This window comes from Lampetra fluviatilis, chromosome 22 (assembly GCF_964198595.1).
Source record: "Lampetra fluviatilis chromosome 22, kcLamFluv1.1, whole genome shotgun sequence".
NCBI classification, from domain to species: domain Eukaryota; kingdom Metazoa; phylum Chordata; class Hyperoartia; order Petromyzontiformes; family Petromyzontidae; genus Lampetra; species Lampetra fluviatilis.
Window position 1 is genome coordinate 7,056,023 of NC_136296.1, and position 20,436 is coordinate 7,076,458.

At 48.2% G+C, this 20,436-nt stretch overlaps 1 protein-coding gene across 3 annotated transcripts in view; it reads right to left on the reverse strand.

Annotated features, from left to right (window-relative positions):
• The window catches only part of LOC144938475 (phosphatidylinositol 3,4,5-trisphosphate-dependent Rac exchanger 2 protein-like), a 210,679-nt gene that overhangs the window by 69,337 nt on the left and 120,906 nt on the right, over positions 1-20,436 (reverse strand). For 2 of the 3 annotated variants that reach the window (XM_078866327.1, XM_078866325.1), the window contains exons 21-24: positions 17,093-17,229; positions 15,417-15,705; positions 11,227-11,585; positions 5,287-5,574 (exon numbers count right to left, since the gene is read on the reverse strand). In XM_078866327.1, the coding sequence (XP_078722453.1) occupies positions 5,287-5,574; positions 11,227-11,585; positions 15,417-15,705; positions 17,093-17,229 (1,073 nt within the window). The remainder of the gene's footprint in view (positions 1-5,286; positions 5,575-11,226; positions 11,586-15,416; positions 15,706-17,092; positions 17,230-20,436) is intronic. The other variant, XM_078866326.1, reaches the window with a different exon arrangement.

Here is a 20,436-nt window from a genome sequence, read left to right on the forward strand (position 1 = left end):
GGTAAATATGAATGACGTATCACGGCCGGCAAGTCATACACACACACTTTGCCTCGGCGAATGCACAGCTGGAGGTAAAACGAAATCCATTCCTGTTCTCTCAAGTTCAGGCATCGAATTCGGACAGTAAAAATCAACGTGCGAATAAATTATTTTCAACTGTCATTGTACCCCGTGACATCGCATTGTTAAATGTGTGAAATTATTACAGAGAGTTTGTGAGTGAATTGTTACCGTATTCTCTGGATTAGGATGCCCCTCCTGGAAAGTAAAACGCATCCAAAACTTGTGCCCGGTCACAATAAAGTTCTAGAAATATTGTCACACACAAAGACAAAGACCCCCCCCTCCCCCTATATAGCCTTAGCAGATTGTTGGGGCAAGTGCTCTAATCAAGCACCTATTAAGGCCGGTACGGCACAGAAGGGGGTGGGGGGGTGGGCAGCATCACGGCCTGCCGCCTTTGTCTCCCTGTGGCGACATGTACTCATCGCATCCTCATTTGAGGCTGAGTCAATCTAGGGGAGGCCCAGGACTAAATCAGAAAATCATCGCTGGTTTTGACCGTAAGCGGGACTCGAACTTGGGTCGCCAGGTCCGTCGTTCCCCCCACACACATCTATCACGTTATAAGAGGCAACCCCAAATGGAATACGGTATAAAGTACCGAAACATAGCGGAAACTCTATTTTAATATTCAATCTGCTACAAAATGATCCATTGCACTGCGAACGAAAATCAATGGGGAACAAAGTCTTCTTTTTAAAAAAGGCACCTAAAGTGCATCTGAGGCCAAACGCAAAACGAGGGTAAGCCAAGCAGCGGTGGACGGCAATAGTAGTTTTTTTTTACATTCGTGGGAGACGTTTTGAGAGCAGAATCACACGCAAGTCAACGGACTGGAAACCTCTGAGCGCACACACACACACAGCCAGCCTCCTATTCCCCAAACCCCTCAGCAATTCCTATCCAGCTCAAATCCATTTAAAGACTTTTGTTCTTGTCCCATTTTCTTGTTTGTTCACGCTCTCAGTCTTCATTTTTTAAAAGTCTCACTAAGTTTCGGTTGTCTGAAAAAAAAACACGTTAACCTTCTCAAGCAAGCACACAAAACGGAGGCGTCACATTGACCGTTGAAGAGAAAGTCAGCGTGACTTTGGTAGGCAAGCACGGCGATCGCTAAAAGGGAAAGATGGCCCGGTCGAACAAGACTGGAGACAGATTCGAACTCGTGACCTCACGGTTTTCCAGAGAGCACTCTAACCACGGCGCCAGCTCTCCTCGCTAACCGAGTGGCAACTCAGAGGAGCGAGAGCGCACGCAAGGGGCCAACCACCGTGGAGATGGAGCGAAGCGATTGGCTCGCACACAGGCGTGACGCGGATTGTGGCGTTGCGTGCAAGAGGCCTTCATACAGCAGTGGATAGGCCAATTACGATTAATTCTAGATTTGAAGCTTTCGTGGCTGCAAGGATTCATACTCTTAGGTTTTTTCGGTAAAGTCAAGTAGGTGAAAAATGAATAATAAAAATTTAAATAATATAAATAATAATATAAATAATAATACTTTTATTTATACTATTATTTCTCTTATTTTAATAGAAATAATAATTGTATTTCTTTTATTATTTCTCTTCTTTTATTTTTATTATTTATTTTTTTTACCTAAGTCATTTAATCGAAAAAACCTAAGTGTATCAATTACGATTACTTTCTAAAAACAAGCAATGGGAGCTTCGCTCTCCTCCACTCGTAAGTCCTGAGCTCGCGGTATAAACCCCGTGTTCCCAAGGCAGAGTTTCGTATCTGTATATAATAATCACAATTGACTACACACAAAGTCGTACCAATTTGAATCGACCGTGTAGAAAATTATTTGGCACGTTTCGTGACAGGTACTGCAAGATCCGACCGTGTCCCGTCTGGTGCTCCCCTGAGCTCCATTGGCTTCCGGATGCTGAACAAATCCACTCATTGCACACGAAGTACTTGCCACAAATGAACCACAATACCTTTGCTGATCTCGTCAAGAAGCATAAACCATCAAAGCAAAACTCCGGTCATCCTCGCAGCAGGTTTTGGCTACTCACCGAACAAAAAACGCCCACTGCATCGCGCTTTTTAAATCTAGACTGAAAAGTGTTTCTTTAAAGCTGCTTCTTGTGTTTTAGTTTGTTGTCCTTCCCCCGCACCTCCGATTTGCACGGTTGGCTACGTACGGTGCGAAAGAAGTTCAAGATACATACACGCAACAAAGCCAAGCCCCAACCGCTAACTACAATCGTAACAATCCGATGTTGTATTGAGCACTCTGACCGCAGTGTTAGTTGGTCGCGTTAATGAATTGCACTGGGAACCTGGCCCGCCAGAGTTGTGTTCCTGACCAGGGCTAACATCAGTCGTCCAAGCCTCTCCGCCCACATAAGCCAACCCACACTGACCAGCGTGGTGAAGTACGGTCGCACAACCCCCCGTGACTGACATGGCGCAGGGAAGGCTATCATTCAGCAGTGGACCAATAAAGGAATGTAAATTTTTTGTTATTATTGTGACACAAGTAGCAATTGAAGATATGTCACATTTCAAGGCCACGATTCAAGCCAATAATAGATTTTAAATGTCTTGTTTTTACGATCCCATACATAGTGGTTCGCATGTTTCCTATCTGTAGAGTTCAGTTCGCTCCACGAGCCTAAACGCAACATCAGCGTGCCAATTTGCATATAATTAGCATACACCGCAAATCTATTTCCAAGATTCCATGCATGTATCATAACGTACACGACTATTTGTGTCTGGCTTCTCTATGTGCCTTGAAGAAGGGAAAATTACTCTTTTTTATCTTCAAGCCATTGTTATTGACGAATGTATTGAGTTTTCATTCACTATAAGGTTAAGGATCCATGTTAATCATCGAATAAATTCACCACGACAGGCCTTTATGTGCCTGTACCGTACCGCCTCTTCTATTCAGGGTTCAATTTGTTTCACCGAATAGTTTCCATTTCGGCGGTGGACTCCAATAGGCAGGCGACTAACATCACACGCCACGTGGGGAGAGGTCGCAATGGATGTGGAGCGTTGCGGGATGCCGAAATATGTTGCGGGCCAAAAACCCGAACAGACCACCGGCCTGAAATGTTATTTTATTAAATTCCCGCTTCTACGAATCCATGACTTTGTCGACAAGCGGACAGACACAGCCGCCCGTATTTGGTCATCAACTGTAATTGAGTAATTCTAGATTTGAAGCTTTCGTGACTGCAAGGATTCATACTCTTAGTTCTTTCGGTAAAGTCACGTAGGTAAAAAATTAAATAAAAACAATAAAATATCTGTATCAAGTAATACAGATATTTTGCTGTAACAGTTTCACCTGAAGACGGAAGCTTGTGTTGCCTCCGAAACGTCGTGATTTCATTGTTTTTATTTTTTTATTTCATTTTTTACCTACGTGACTTTACCGAAAGAACTAAGAGTATGTGTAATTGAGTCAGCCGACAGCGCCACAGACAGACACCCTTAGAGGGAGGCCTTGAAGCATCACAGCTTCCTGCCCGGGAACCACTTCTTCCGCAACAGAGAGGCACATTACCACACGTGTGGGACCCGGGATCCATCGCGTTGACAACATCCATTTCTTGAGAGTCGTAATGCTGGGGGGGGGGCTGGCCTATTTCCAACAGCTCTGGCATGTGTCATATGCACGTGTATGTATAAACATTTGTATGCACACACGTGCGTGCATTTAAACACTGGTTTGGCTTGCAGCCGAATATTAGCTGTTTTAACTTTTCACTAATTGGAGACATCGCATTGTAAAACGTGGTTTACGGTCAAATTTCTATATTTTCTCTGAATTTACTCCGATTCATGACCGCCACTATCCGAAATGCGAATGCCGTATCCTATACCGTGTCGATCGCGTGGATTACTTCACCATACTTCACCACGCTGGTCACAGTGCGGGTTGGTGAAGGGTGGCGGGGGGGGGCATCAAACTCTGGGCAGTGGGCCTACAGCGTTGTAAATTAACCACTGTGTCAGTTGCGTTAAATACATAGTTTAAAAGGCAACGTTGTCAAATGGTTATAATCGTGAAGACTTTTCCCGACGACTGCTCTCAATTACATGCTTTAATCTTCAAATTGATCTACTGCAGTTGTATCTGTGTCTGAACTCCTTCAGACAGAAGAGCATCACTCCACATGAGAGAATGGGCCCCCTTGAAGATGAACCACGCAACCTCCACTCTGATCTAACACTACGACGACATGGCCAACATTCATGCCCTGTGACGAGTCCCCTTACCACACGGTACATGTTAACCCTCGGAGCGGAGCGTAACGTTCTTACCCGTCCCTACTGGACATCTGTGGAAAAGAGCTTTGTAGCTAATCAGATTCCTCCAGTAATAAGTAAATATTCTGATTGATTCTGTACGAAGCCAAGCAAAGAGAAAATAATAGCAACACACACATTTGTCTTGTGGCCATTGTTGACTGGGCTAAGACCGTATCTTGTGTTATGTAGATTAATAAAGTGTCTTAATCAAAAGGCGCTTCACAACAATTATACACATTGTACATGGGATGATAGTGATCGATATAAAGAGCAGGGTTATCAAAAGTGGTGGTGTAGTTATTGTGACAGGAGAAGCACCAAGACCTCGCAGCGGCTTTTGGCTAGCCATCGAACAGAGACGGTCACCACATCGCACGCTTTCAAAGGGGTTCTGGGGCCATCTGGAATGCTCTTCCTTCTGGTATTAGGATGCCAATGGAGCTATGCACTTAAAAATCTAGATTTAAAACTTATTTCCTCAGAACTGCTCTTTGTAATTAATTTGCTCTCCTTCCCCCGCACCTCTGAATAGTACGGTTGGCAATGAAGTGGCTTATCATGTGGAAATTTTTAGCAGCCAAATACTCTGAATACATGTTTCTAAATGTGGAGAGGAAAAACGGAGGACCCAGAGAAAAATCCACGCGACCACGGGGAGGGAGAGAGAGAGAGACACACACAAACTCCGAATATACAGCAGGCGTCAGGGTCGGGATCGAACCGACGACCTCCTGCATACCAGGCGAGGTAGTTAACATCTCGCCACCGTGGCTCCCCTACTCCATTAAGGCCCAGGTGGCAGTGAGGAGACCCAGAACCGGCCGGGCAATCAAACTCAGGTCACCGCGGTTCGCATCGCAGCGTGCAAGCCGCTACTACCCGCTCCACGCTGTCAACGGAGTAACCCGCGAAGGCCTGCGCGGGTCGACCGTTCACAATCACCTTCTTGTAGGCCACGATGCGCTTGTTCAGCTGCTGCATGGTGCTGTCGCGCAGACGCGCGGCGCCCTCGCCGACCGTGGCCACGGCCGTCCCGTCGCACACGGCCTCGCTCTCGCCATCGCGGCCGTCCGAGCCGGCCCTGTCCATGCTCGTCTCGCTGGACGACGTGGAGGAGGAGGAGGTGGCGGCGTTCGTGATGGCGGAGTCGCGGGGGCGGCCGGGCGGTGCGGACGCGACGGACGTCTCCCCCGCGAGGCGCTCATCCTCCGCGCTCAGCATCTCAAGCACCTGCGGGGGCGGCCAAGTGTACGTCAGACAAAGATCCCCCTTGTAGCCTTCGCGGGCTGTTGGGGCAAGTGCTGCTAGCGAGCGACACCTATGAAGGCCGGCGTGGCACACGAGGGGGCGGGTGGGCAGAGTCGACCGAGGGGAGGCCCAGGACCGGTTCAGATAATCGCCACTGGTGTTGGCCGTGAACGGGAATCAAACTCGGGTCGCCGCATCCATTGCGCCACGCGTAGACACACGCACACACACGCACACACGTGCGCACACACACACGCGCACACACGCACACACACGCACGCACAATTGCACACAGCGGCCCCTTTGAAAGAGAAATTTAACTATGATTTGCTTGCCATGGCCATCGCAACTGCTGCTGAAAACTGTTGATCCATGCAGTGTTCAAGTTGCTGCCAGTAGCTGGTAAGCGGGAGGCACCACCCTCTTACGGCGACAGTGAAACATCACCGCATGCAGGCCCATTCGCAGAGTCTGCCCCCCCGAGCTGTAAGCCGAACATTAAAGTGTTTTTCTTTCATTGCCACAGATAAATGTGGGTGGCCTCTCAAATGAACTCTGCCCCTCACCATTCTAGGCATGCGACATCGCCCAATCGCCACATCAGCCCACGCAGGGGCGATGTTTTTGAATGCAATGGGTCCCATTGCCAAAAGCATCAGACGCGTGGACACGACCAAAAAAAGGGTACCAACTGTGTTTGCAATACTCAAGCTGCTTACATATTCATTATTTCTGGACAGGCACCACCAAATTCCTAAACCCAACCGGTGCATAAATACACATTTCACAAGCACAGCAGGCGGCCTCCAAAAACCAGAACAGGTGGAGCCTTTGGTCTCCGCGTTTGAGGCATCACCTCACAGCACCCGATAATCGTAGCGTGCAGTGTTGGACAGTGTCAGGCCATGTGGTTGGGAGTTCCAAAAAGTGAAATGGCAATAAAAAAACCCTCCTCCGTGTGTAACTTGAAACGGTCGGTCAACACCGCCTACACCTGTGTGTCCATTAGGAGCCATTGCGAGGACACGCACGTGTTTTAAATTAGCCACGGACCGTACCAACTTTATTGAAGGGGGTGTTTCTCATCTACGGTTTCTTCGGAGGACGGCACTTGACTGAAGAAAACGCCATTGGCGAGAGTGTCGCGGACAGAGGTACGGATGTAAATTACGTGTACTCTCTGGTTGTTATTTTTTTTTAAGCGGGAGGTGTGTTCATGCAATGTCGCAAAAAAGAGAACTGCTCTCATCAATGCATGCACACAACCCACACGTGGGCCATGTCGACAGTTTTGGGCAAGTTGTGCTCGTGAGCTTCCTATTACTGAGGCCAGCACAACACATGGAGGAGACCCGTACGTCCATGACCAGACGCAACACGAACTACCATAGCCTCACAGCACTGATATTGACACACGATATCACGAGGTTACTCATTTCGATGTAAATCTTTCGTGACTGCAGGGATATGCTTGGTTCTTTCGGTAAAGTCACGTAGAAGGGAAATAATAAAATAATAAAATGTAAACATAATAAAATAATAAAAGTAAAACATGTTTTGGCCACAACGCAAGCAGCCGTCCTCAGGCTACTCATTTTAGATTGAGTAAAACATGTAGCGGTGGTCCAGACCAGACCTGGGGTGAATGTACTGCGTTTGCCTATCACTGCCAAAGTATAACAGCTGGATCACTGGGACCTAAACCAAAACACATTCCACAAACAACAACAACAAATGACGTGGCGCATGATGTTAGCGAGCGCCTATTAAGCAGCGTTGTAGCCTGCGACACACCCCATCTCCCCTGAGCCGATGTTTACATACCACTCATTTAAGGCTGAGTGGACCATCAGGTTTGTCACTGATGTTAATGGTGACTGGCAATCGAAATCAAGTCACCGAGTTTGTAGTGCAGTGCTCACACCACTACGATGAGTCTTAAAATAATCTGCACGAACCGACTTGCGGTCCAAGGAATGTATTATTGAACATTTATTTGCACTTTGCGAAATGTTTTCCATTTCTTCATGTTGACGCAGATGTCTTCGCTTCATTGGCTCTATTTTATTTGTTTCGCTTTTGTCAGCTTCGATGACCTAGGTGACTCTCGCAAATGATGATACACCGGGGGTCTCGTGAGCTCTTTCACCTGGTTAAACAAACAAACTTAACCTTGCACATGCTACCCAGGAGGTTTCATCACCTTCCACTGGAGTGTGGCCGGAAGGTGGAGGAAAGGGGGGGGGGGTGAGAAACTAACAAAGCAGCCGAGGTGTCTACTGCACCAATCGAGACATTGGCATTGGGGCAAGACAGCACTGGGGCAGATGGTTTGACTAAACCCCTCCCCCCACCCACCCCAAGAGACTCTTGCCGACCTCGCTCCATTGTGCGATGGCTGCGTCCACAATGCGCTCGTACAGCGTTGCCTGCGCGCGCACACACTCACCCGCGTCACTACCCCCCCCCTACTCTGCCGTTCGTTGCCGCTGGCGGCGATGACAAGCTGACAAGCTGCGGGGGGCTTTGCTGGCGAAGCTCACGGCACGCGCGTGTTGGGGGTCGTGGTCGGATATGAAACGACCTGGCAACGGTCACTCGCGACGGGTTTTTTTGTTTTTGTTTAAAGGGCACAAAAGAGACGCGCCAGAATTGCCACCTTCCGCCGATGCCATCAAGCGAGAAGCCACACTGGCCACCACTCGGCATCTTCAACTTGCCAGACGTGCAGAAAACATTGCACGGCGAGTTAAGTAACGTTCTGGCCACATGCATCCGTGGTCCCGGAGCTGCTGGGCTAAGCTGGAAAGATTTTTTTTTTTCAGTGTCCAATTATCTGGATGAGATGATCTCTACTTTGTCACGGGCAGCTCCCCCATCGACCGGCATTGACCCGTAGATAAACACCGCACCGTGAACCTGACGACCTCAACTCGGCCACAGCTAACGACATCAGTGGTGAGTGGGAATTTATAGCAGCCAAATAGTCTAAAATGCAAGTTGATTCTAAATGTGGAGGGGAAAACCGGAAGACCTGGAGAAAAATCCATGCTCCCACGGAGAGAATATGCAAACTCCAAATATACAGCAGGCGTCAGGATCGGGATCGCACCCACGACCTCCTGTATACCAGGCGAGGTAGTTAACATCTCGCCACCGTTGACTGTACTGCATCTACCAAGCCTGTACAATGAACTGTCGCAATCAGGGGTTGTGGCTCATTTCAAGAATCCATTCCTCTTTTTTGCCACTGTTGTGAATGTAGCAGCCTGAGGTGGCTGCAGAGTTTACGAGAACCAATTTTGTCCAACATAACAACTGGAAATAATAATACATTCCAACGGCAGTTCCAAACCTGAGCGACCAAAATGCGTGCAACTGAATCGCTTGTGTGTGAATGATTACAACCAGTTGCAAGCAGAGAACGCGCCGTTTAATTTCCTCGTCACGTAACCACTCGCCCGAGATGCGGACAAAGCCGCTGCAGGCGATGATTACGTTGCAAGATTCCGAGGAAAATTTGGCGGCGCGACCCATCGCTCAGGCGTGAGCCCCAGCCTCACACGCAGCAATGCAACGCACGTCCCGCGAGTAGGAATCAATTTTAAATCTATCAGAGTTACATTGGCCCACCAGCTAAACACGTTTGTCTGGGACGCAGTGGGGATTTTACAGAGAGGAGGGGGGTGTCTAAGCTTCCGCTAATCAACAACAGTGACCGCCACGTGACAACCTCCATTCAAACGCAGCTCCTCAAGCTTGACAGGGGTAACCACTCAAGTTCACGTTTAAAGAGTTCATCGTGGCCAATGCACCTCGCCATCACTTCCCCCCCCCACCCACCCCTTCCTCCTCCTGCCAAGTCGTGCAGCAGCTGGTACGGTGAACGTCCGACCTCAAACGTCAGTAATTACGGTCTCTGGCTCGTGGAGGCTCACGACATTCAGGCGGTGACCCTCCCCACCACCCACTATTATGTTGGTGAAAGATCAGTTTGGCCACGGTGGTGTCACAGTGGCGAGATGTTAATTATCTCGCCTGGTATTCAGGAGGTCGTGGGTTCGATCCACAACCCTGACGGTACCCGTATATTTGGAGTTTGCATGTTCCTCTCCACGTGGTCACGTGGCTTTTTCTCCAGGTCCTCTGGGTTTCCCGTCCACCCTTAGAATCATTGTTCGTTTAGAGTATTTGGCTGCTCTTAATTTCCCCATGATCAGCCACTTTGTGGAGCTATTATTTGTGGCCAAATAAATAGTTCAGTGGGCCTTATCTGGTAAAAATAATAATAATAATTAATATTTAAATAGTTAATAGTTAGTGTGTATTTGACAATTCAAAGGTGAAATTTCTGAATTTTATTTCTTTATTAATCACTCAAAAAACAAGCACGGCAGTAGAAAACCTCACGGCTCTTGCCCAGAGGGGAACGTGGCCACGATTAGCTTCAGCCAATCCCTTGCTTAGTATCGAGATTATCACGACGAACACGCAAGTCACGTCTAAGTGAAGTGATCCCACAGCAATGCTTGCAAGAGTAAACCAGTACATAACTCCGTTCACCTCCTCACTGTATCATCGCCATCATGAACAGACGTGTCAGTGCCGAACCAGTATGTTTGTAGGCACTGCGGGGAAATCAAAGCGCTACGTGCCCTCTCTCTACATACCGCGCAGGCCAGCCGTTCGCAAAATTTCAAACAAACAGAACCGAGCGACTCTAAGTGAAACAAAATGCCCTATAACCACACCACGTCGTACATGGGACGCACTCGGGTGCCGTTCCATAAATAGGACGCATCTGGCTCTCTTCCAGAGACAGATTTGAGGGGGGCAGAGGGTAGGCGGAGGAAGAGAAGGGAGGGGGAAGTGAAGCAGAGCGACTGGTTGGTGGGCTACAGGATGATGGGCAGGCTTGCAAAGGAGCTCCACGGAGTGGCTGCAGCGATCGTTACATCACGAGAAACGCAAGCGTGCATTCAAGCGCACAGGCGCATCCGGGATAGGTTCAGACCAGATGTGATGCCGTCGCTGGCGATGCCGCGCCAGGGTTTGACGAGTCAGAAGTTCACTTCCATCCCCGCCCATAAGAAGGGCACACAGCACGTTCAATACTGCAGCACTACCAGGCATTTGGAAAGGGTGCACAAATGTCACTCAGGCCAAAGGTGAAATTCCAAGGCAACACAGGTGCTTATCCATCAACCGTATTGCGATTATTCTGTCAATTACGCTGCTGATGATGATGATGCTGATTGGATCAATGAAGCCTGGATTATACGTCGGCTCACTATTGTTGTTTGACTGTGAGTCTTGCTGCTTTAACATTTGAGCTTACTCAGATAGCAACGTTTATAGGCAAAACCATTTTTTTCATGTAGGCATTAAAGTGTAAAAAAAATAAGATTTGGCTCTTTATCTTGTGACTGTAAAATATTTGGAGTTTAGTATTTTTTTCATTGTTTGGGGGTTTTGTTTTTTTGTTGCTGTTCTACTTCCCACTGCTGCTTGTTCATTTTAATTCCTGCAGATACCCCCCCGGAGCACACCCGTTGCCCCCCCCCCCCCCCCCCCCCCAACGAACAGCCCACCAACGGACGACGCTCGTGGCCCGTCCGTCCCCCGCCATCTCACCTGCGCCGCCAGGAGGAACATCCCCCGCGGCTCGGACATCTTCTCAAGCACGTGGCAGCGCATGCCGGCGGTGCGCTCGAACTCGTACGCCACGCCGTACTCCAGCTGCGTGTTGTCCACCGTCAGGCTCACGCCCTCGCCCTCGCCGACCGACGGCGACGCCGACGCCGCCGCCGAAGCGGCCGGGCCACCGCGCCGCTCCCCCTCCTCCGCGTCGTCGCGAGCCGCGGCTCCCTTCGGCGGTGGAGTCGGCGGCGGCTGCGGCTGTTGTGGAGGCTGCCGTGCCGGAGCCTCACCGCCGAGGTCCCAGCTCAAGCCGCGGAAGAAGTCGCCGTCCAAGGACGATTCGAACGCCTCTGCTGCGGGAGACAGCGGGGGCAAGAGGTTGCGTTTGGTTAGGGTTTGTTTTGTTACTGCTACTGCTGCAAGAATAAGAAGAACAGCGTTTTTAGATAGCGTCGTTGCATGCAATTTGCATCTCACAACGCTGCGGAATTTGTAAGATGCACAGATTTCTCATGGGAAAGCAGAGACAATGCGGGCTCGACGGCCAGAACCTACGCAAACAATTTCCCAAGCTCTGGGATCCTATTTTAAGATGTTCAGACAACAAGCATTTAAGATTACAGTACTATATTAACTGGATTATAAGATGCGCCGGAATTGTAACACACACCCAAAACTTGTGCCCGGTGTCAATAACGTATTAAAACTAGACACAGACCATAACATGCAACCCCAAAATTTGTTTAAGTATACATACTAGGGTTAGCTTGTGGGGGGGGGGGGGGGGGGGGCGCGAAGTGCATCATATAATTATGATTTCCAACCCTTTGTTAAGGCACCATCGTCATGTTTTTTTCTTACCATACTTCACCACAATGTCTCGTTGCCTCCCAACGCCCTCCCCGTTCCTCACATCATTGCCTCCCAGTCCACAGCCCGCCCACACACTCACCATGCCCTCTCCCCTCCCTCCATCCATCCCCCGCGACTATATAATTCCTCGTCACAGCCATCTCTTAGACACACTTAAGCGGTTGTGCTTTCGCTACCTTGTCTCCACCTGAAGAAGGATGCTTGTGTTGCGCCCGAAACGTCGTGATTTAATTGCATCCCACTGGGATTTTTGCACACAGCGTTGGTGTACGGTGTTTTTTTCTGCAATATTTTGCTGTCTTTTCTTGGATTTTCTGTTTGCACTCAGTCACATATTCACTTTAAGATGTTTTTTTGTTCATGTTTTTGTTTTTTGTTTGTTGCGGTTGCACCCGATTTAAGAGCCGAATGGCTCACAACTTGAACTTGAACTAGTTATTTTCATTTGTTTTATTTGATATTTTACCTACGTGACTTTACCGAAAAAACCACAGAGTATTCACCACAATGATCAGTGTGGGTTGGTGAAGGAAGAAGGGGCACCCCATCAGAGTTCACTCACCACTGACCTTAGTCGTGGGTGGAAACTGAGCTGAGGTCCTTTCAGTCCATAGCGCAGAACAACCACTCCTCAAGTTCGGAAGGAAATTCCTCCATCTCTTTCCACCCTCGTGCAACGCCCCGTCAAATAATCGTCGGTTCCTCGCTCAAACGAGCATCGGGAGGAGTGCTTATCACCACCGACTGCCCTGAGACGTTGGTAGAAATTCCACATTTCCATGGCAGGTACCAGTCTATCCAAAGAACACCGACTCATCTTCTTGGTTCTTTCGGTAAAGTCACGTAGAATGGAAATAATAAAATAATGAAAATAAAACATAATTAAATGATTATCACGACATTTCGACCACAACGCAAGCAGCCGTCCTCAGGTGGAAAACAGGTCCGTCGAGCCCATTCAGACTGTCTCCTCGACAGACCTGTTCTCCACCTGAGGACGGCTGCTTGCGTTGTGGCCAAAACGTCGAAAGAATGATTTTATTATGTTTATTATTCTTTTATTATTTCCATTCTACGTGACTTTACCGAAAGAACCAAGAAGATGAATCCCTGCAGTCACGAAAGCTTTAAATCGAAATAAAACACCGACTGTTTTGATTGCACGCGAAGCGGTCACATTCTATTGACCGTGGAGGTGTGATAGGACCAAAGTCGTTCTGAGCGGGGGGTTTAAACTCACAATATTCTGACTGCCAGTCAAGCGCTCTAAACAGAGCCACCCAGCCAGGTCCTCACTCACAGCGCTACGTATCTGTGTGTGTGCATGTGCATGTACGTTGAACTTCTTTCGCACCGTACGTAGCCAACAGTGCTAATCAGAGGTGCAGGGGAAGGACAGACTAACTAAACACAAAAAGCAGTTCTAAAGAAACGAGTTTTTTTCTAAGTGGTACGTTATCGATTTGTTAATAAAGGCTTTGTGTTAAAGAGGCCCTGTGATTAGCAACTGCAGTAAATAATACAACCTTGATTTGAAGCTTTCGTGACTGCAGGAATCCATACTATTTGGTTCTTTCGGTAAAATCACGTAGGTAGAAATAAAATAAAATTAATCACGACGTTTCAATCGCAACACAAGCGATCGAAACGTCGTGATTTATTTTATTTTATTTCTACCTACGTGACTTTACCGAAAGAACCAAAGAGTAAATAATACTAAATTTTAGAACTTTCGTGACTGCAGGAATTATTATTTGTTTCTTTCGGTTAAGTCACGTCTAAAGATAAAATAATAAATTAAATTAAATAATAGAATACGACGTTTCGATTGCAACACAAGCAATCATCATCAGGTATAATGAAATAGCGACATAAAATCTAACCAGAAAACTATAGACAGACATATTAGCAGACAGATATCACCAAGATACATAGAGAGAGCAACACAGGTAACAGAGAGAGGTGGTCGTCTCTGTGGGGTGGCCTTAAATAGTTTTAAACTTATCTTCTTTTTTCTCTCTCTCTGACTACTTGCTCTCTCTGCCTGTGTCCTTTCTTTGGAATGTTCACACTTAAATTCTAACTTAGCAATCTTTGAAATACGTAATCAACCAGGCTATGCGTTAATTGTGTGTTGACCGACCCTCTGTGTTGTATTACATTACATTTCGATATTTTACTAGGTTATTTAATTTTAGTGTGTCCTTCTCCTGATTTTCAGGCTTGCTTGCCGTGTCATCGCACTTACAGCACCACGTTTTGTTGTCCACTCATTGATATGCTAATTTTTTCTCTAACCCCCCTCCCTCTCTCTGCGTCCGCCCTCTTCTGTCGATTTAAGGCCACCCCACAGAGACGACCACCTCTCTCTGTTACCTGTGTTGCTCTCTCTATGTATCTTGGTGATATCTGTCTGCTAATATGTCTGGCTATAGTTTTCTGGTTAGATTTTATGTCGCTATTTCATTATACCTGATGATGATTGCTTGTGTTGCAATCGAAACGTCGTATTCTATTATTTAATTTAATTTATTATTTTATCTTTAGACGTGACTTAACCGAAAGAAACAAATAATAGTAAATAATACAACGTTTGCCTATACCAACAAAACCCAGATAATCTCAGTTCCACCTGTGAGTAGTACAATTAATCCGCATTTTTAAAACAAATAAAGACTCGTACTTCTTAAATTGAAAACATAAACATTCTGCATATGCACACATAAATATAATATTGTCCAAATATAAAGAGAAAAGTGTAACGTGGTTTAAAAAAAAATTGCTATTAAAGGTGCTTTTCATAGCACACAAACGTGCTTACAATGGGAGTATATAGACATTCACAGAAACGCATTAATGCAGTAAAACATTTCAGTACTTTCACAGCAAGAATACTTGCATCCCTTCAAGGTCGATGAAGTACCACGTTGTGGGGCATTCAACAGTGGCTGTCCTACGGACGGACTCGGCTCTGCCATAAAAATGTGGAATTTCCTCCCTGCCTCAGGGCCGTAAGCAAGAGACGAACACCGCATCAATGTTCATTTCCGCCGGCAATTGCCTCGAGGAAGCGATGTATGGCAGAAAGGAAAATCGAGCAGAGTGACAGGCAGGAAGTGCACTATGGGGGTGACCTTAGAGAGGATGTGGCTGCTATAAATGTACACGTGATAAGCCACGTGGTTGAGCTAGCATACTTGACCAGGGCGCTTCCGATAAGAGAGCTGTATAGCCCAGTGGGGCCTTACCTGGTGAGAAAAAAAAAATCATAGTTTAGTTTTTCTATGCCAAGACGCATGTCACGCACGCACCTTCCTCCAGCTTGCTCTCGGCCAGCTCTGAGATGAGGTCGGTCCCGAACGACGCGTCGTCCAGCGGGCAGCAGGAGCCCGAGTTGAACGAGTAGGCGAGCGAGGGCACGAGCGGCAGCTGGCGCCTGGCGCAGGGCGACGACCTCGCTGGGCTGGAGCCGCACGGCGAGGCGCAGGGCTCGCCGTCGCTCCGGCACGGCGTCGTCAGCACGCCGCCGTTTCCGAGACGACGCTCCGTCTCGCCGTCCGAAAGGCCCGCTGGGGAACTGTACACCCAGCGCACGTCCTCCTGCACGCCCACGCGGCACCCGTCGCGTCCTCCGATTAGCACGGTCGATTGGCCACGTGCGGTGCGGGAGAGTTTTCAACGTTCGTCGTCCATCGCGGGGACACGCAGCCGCGGCCGTAACGCTCGCCATCTCCACCAGTAGCGGCACTCAGTTCAAGATCAATTTAGCGGTGTTCAGTGGCATTCCCGAGTGCAGGTGAGTTTTTCTTCCAGGTACTCCACATGCCCAACAGGTGTTGACCACAAAAAGAACGTCCTTATGCGGGACCCCGTTTACTTTGTAAATATTTGGCATCGGAATTAAGGGAATGCGTTGGCTACGGCGGACTCGTCACGTTGTCCGGGTCCCGTTTTGATGCTTTGTGAGTTCACGTTGTGTTTGTGTGGCACATTAGGAATGGACCACTCTTTTAATAACTCCCTATGTGCTGTGCAGTACATCAATACACGTGTGAACACCAGCATGTGATGACTGAGTTGGGCCTGTGGGGGGGGCTGGCAGGGTTATTGATTAACCTGATGTGTATACCAGTCACGTGGTTAATGGCGACTCGGTGAAGATTGCTGTGTGTGACACTACGTGCTGTTGCATTATACAGATTAACCACAATAAATGTGTTCTTGGTTCTTTCGGTAAAGTCACGTAGAAGGGAAATAATAAAATAATATAAAAATAAAACAATAAAAATTATCACGACGTTTCGACTGCAACACAAGCAATCATCATCAGGTGTGAAATCCACAGCAAGAAAATTTATATTATTTTATTATTTCCCTTCTACGTGACTTTACCGAAAGAACCACGAATATGAATCCCTGCAGTCACGAAAGCTTTAAATCACAATAAATGTGTTTGCCCTCGATTTGGAGCACCTGCCCACGTCCCTCATTTCGAGTGTGCAACATTTGGGAAAGCTGGCACTTCGCACGACGACTGGACTCATGATTGGAGCTCAAAACGTTTCCGTTAATTATCAAACGCGCAGCTTTCAAATTAGACGCGTGGTCACGCGCTTATGCGACCCACTCATGGGACGGGCGCGTCCACACGTGGGATGCACAGAGCAGAGGTCGCAACCGGGTACCCGATACCCGTACCCTACCCGATACCCGGCTACCCGATACCCGGCCGGGTACGGGTACGGGTACCCGTTTGCGACCCTGGTGCGGCCGGGTACGGGTAGGCCGTGAGTCACTGGTGAGTCACCGTTTGTCACTCATTTCGGGTAGGGTACGGGGCACGGATAGGGAACGGGTACCCGTACCCGGCCAGGTACGGGTACGGGTAGGGAATCAAAACCCGTTTGCGACCTCTGGCACCGAGGGAGCAGGGGGGAGGGGGTGGGAGGGGGAGGAGCTCTTCGTCCGAGGTGCACGTTGCCCAAACCTGCGGCGCCTGGCGCTGGCTGCGGAAGGCGGTGACGTGCGCGATGACGGTGGCGTGGCTCGCCTTGCTCACGTTCGAGCCGTTCACCTTGACGATGCACTGGCCCGGCTGCAGCCCTGCGCCAGCTGCTGCTGTTCCTGCATGGAACCATGGCACACACGCGCAACAAGACACACACAATGCACACACAACAAAGACAAAGACCTCCCGTATAGCCGAACATACTTTTGTGGCAAGTGCTCTTGGCGTGCACCGATGAAGGCTGCCATGGCACACGAGGGAGTGGGTGGCCATCACCACGACCGACCACCTTTGTCTCCCCAGTGGCGATATTACACAAGGTACTCATTTGAGTCGACCGAGAGGAGGCCAAGGAACGGTTCAGAAATTCGTCACCGTTGTTAGCCGTGAGCGGGAATCGAACTCGGGTGGCCGAGTTCAAAACGCAACGCGCTTGACCACTGCACCACGGCCCCTTTCGCGGACACGACACGCACGAAACGTGCGAACGGACACAAGTAAATTACATGCGCCCGCACAGAATGCAATGGCCCCAAGCTCCCGTCACTTATGAAGCAGAGGTCGCAACGGGGTACCCGATACCCGTACCCTACCCGATACCTGGCTACCCGTACCCGGCCGGGTACGGGTACCCGTTTGCGACCCTGGTGCGGCCGGGTACGGGTAGGCCGTGAGTCACTGGTGAGTAACTGTTTGTCACTCATTTCCCAACGTCTTGTCTCTTCTCACAATTCAAGTTCCTAGAATCAACCCACCCGCGCCTGCAACATGGCTTCATCCCAGAGGTCACAATCAGGTACCCGATACCCGTACCCTACCTGTACCCGGCCAGGTACGGGTAGGGTACAGGTACGGCTGGGTACGGGTACGGGTAAGGAATCAAAACCCGTTTGCGACCTCTGTTATGAAGAGGTTCCAACTCTTTCCCTCGTTAACGTAACATACCGCCAGCTTGCTTTACCCCCAATTTTTGCAAGGGTGCTTACAATTTATAATTGGCTCATCTCGTGCTTTTTTTGTTTTTCTTCGAATTACGACTCAAAGCGAGCCGCGGCACGAAGGGGGGGGAACAACATTTCCTCGAACAGCAGCGGCCCCGAGTTCGGCGCAAAGAAAACTGGGGGCTCACTGCCCCACACCCAGGTGGGGGCATGAAAGTTCGTATTGGGAGGGGAAAAAAAACCGTAGGATCTCCGGTGCAGAGAGCACTGCGAGGCATTTTGGCGGGAGTGCACCGACGATGCCTTTGCATTTGTCCCATACGAAATGTCACTCGCTCCGTAAGTGGAACTCCAAGGTAATGCGGGTGATTTTCTATGAACCGTCTTCGGGATGATGCTGTCAACTTTTTTGCTTCTGATGATGATAATGCTGTTTGGATCAATGAAGCCTCGACGATAGGTAAACTCGCGATGGCAATTTGACTGTGAGACGTGATGCTTTGTTGACAATTGAGCTTAATCAGATAGCATCGTGAATTGGCCGGGAATTTTTTTTTTCACGTAGGCATTGACGTGTAAAAATTATAGTATGTACTCTTTACTTTGTCGGTGTAAAATATTTTTAGTTTAGTCTTTTTGTAAATACGTTTTTTTTGCTTGTTCCACTTGCAATGCTACGCGTTTATTTGAATTCGCCCAGATTTGCCTCGAGCGTTTCATAAATATATCGCAATGTGCCCCGCCCCCCGAGTTCGTAACTTGCAGCTCCGTTTCAATCCACCAATGGATGAAGGCTTCCCCACACCTTGCCGGTAAATGGGGGCAGTTTGACCATACTTCCCCATATTGGTCTGTGCAGTTCGTAGAAGTGGCTGGCGGGGGCGGGGGTGGTTGGTGGGGAGGTGCCCACGATCAGTTCAGCTATCAGCCGGAATCGAACTCAGGTCGCCAGGTTTATAGCGAAGTGTACGAATCAGTACACCACCACCACCTCCACTCCCCCCCTCCCCCGAAAGAAGAAATAAATTGCTGACCTGCCCCTACTGGACATCTGTGAAAAAGAGCTTCATAGCTCATCGGATTCCTCCAGATAAAGATTGCTGATTCTGAAATGTACACGATACGGGGACTAAGTGAGAAGAGAGTGGCATGATGGGAGTGGGCATGGCATTGCGGGACCTATTTGCTTGCGTTCAGTAAGAAAGCATCGATTACCTTAATTCTATATTTTGAAGCTTTCGTGACTGTAATGATTCATATTCCTAGGTTTTTTCGGTAAAGTCACGTAGGTAAAAAATTAAAATTAATAAAAGTAAAATTTTAAAAAATCACGACGTTTCGGAGGCAACACAAGCTTCCGTCTTCAGGAAGCTTGTGTTGCCTCCGAAACGTCGTGATTTTTATTTTATTTTTATTTTACTTTTATTAATTTTAATTTTTTACCTACGTGACTTTACCGGAAAAAACCTAAGAACATCGATTACCTCCTCCACAATCAAATCGATCCGATCATCGGTCACGATTCAGTTATAATTACCCACGTAGTACACATAGAATGTGTAGCAGTATGAATCTATAGAATGTAAAGATGTGTGTATTGCTCATATATTTAACATAATCGACGAATGACTACATCCCTAGCAGACGTAATGAGAGGTCGAGTCATTGGATCCAATCGATTCTTACATTGATGCTCCATGCCTCAAAGCGTACAACTGAAAATCGATCAAATCGCCTCCCTCGGAGTGTGATAATTAAGCCGATAAAAAGGTGGTGTAGACAACTACTGGTGAATTTATAAAGATCGATGACAACACCCACACGCATCGGTCTATCTGGTTCTCATTGACATTGTGTACGTGCGGAGGGTACAAACGCAAGACAATTCAAATAACAAAATGAAGCCAATCCGTGAATTAAAAGTCGATATATTTGCAGGCACCAACCAGCCTGGAGAAGTGTTCAGTCGCAATGAGGACACCTAAACCTGGGGGCCAGAGGCTCGGTGGCTATGAGATGTTAACTACCTCGCTTGGTATACAGGAGGTCGTGGGTTTGATCCAGACCCTGATGCCTGTTATATTTTTGGAGCTTGCGTGTTCTCCCTGTGGTCGCGTGAAATTTTCTCCGGGTCCTCCGGTTTTTCCCTCCACGTTTATAAACTTGCTTTTAGAGTATTTGGCTGCTATACATTTCCACGCGATAAGCCACTTCGTTGAGCTATCATTTGCGGCCAGGTCGCTTCTAATAAATAGCTAAATATATAAAAGTTTCGTTTAGTTTCCATAAAACAACTAACCTATTGACAACCGACTAAGCGGCACTATTTTATCAACCCCGGAATAGATGATGTGCTGCGTCAAGGCCGACTTAGGATGCAAA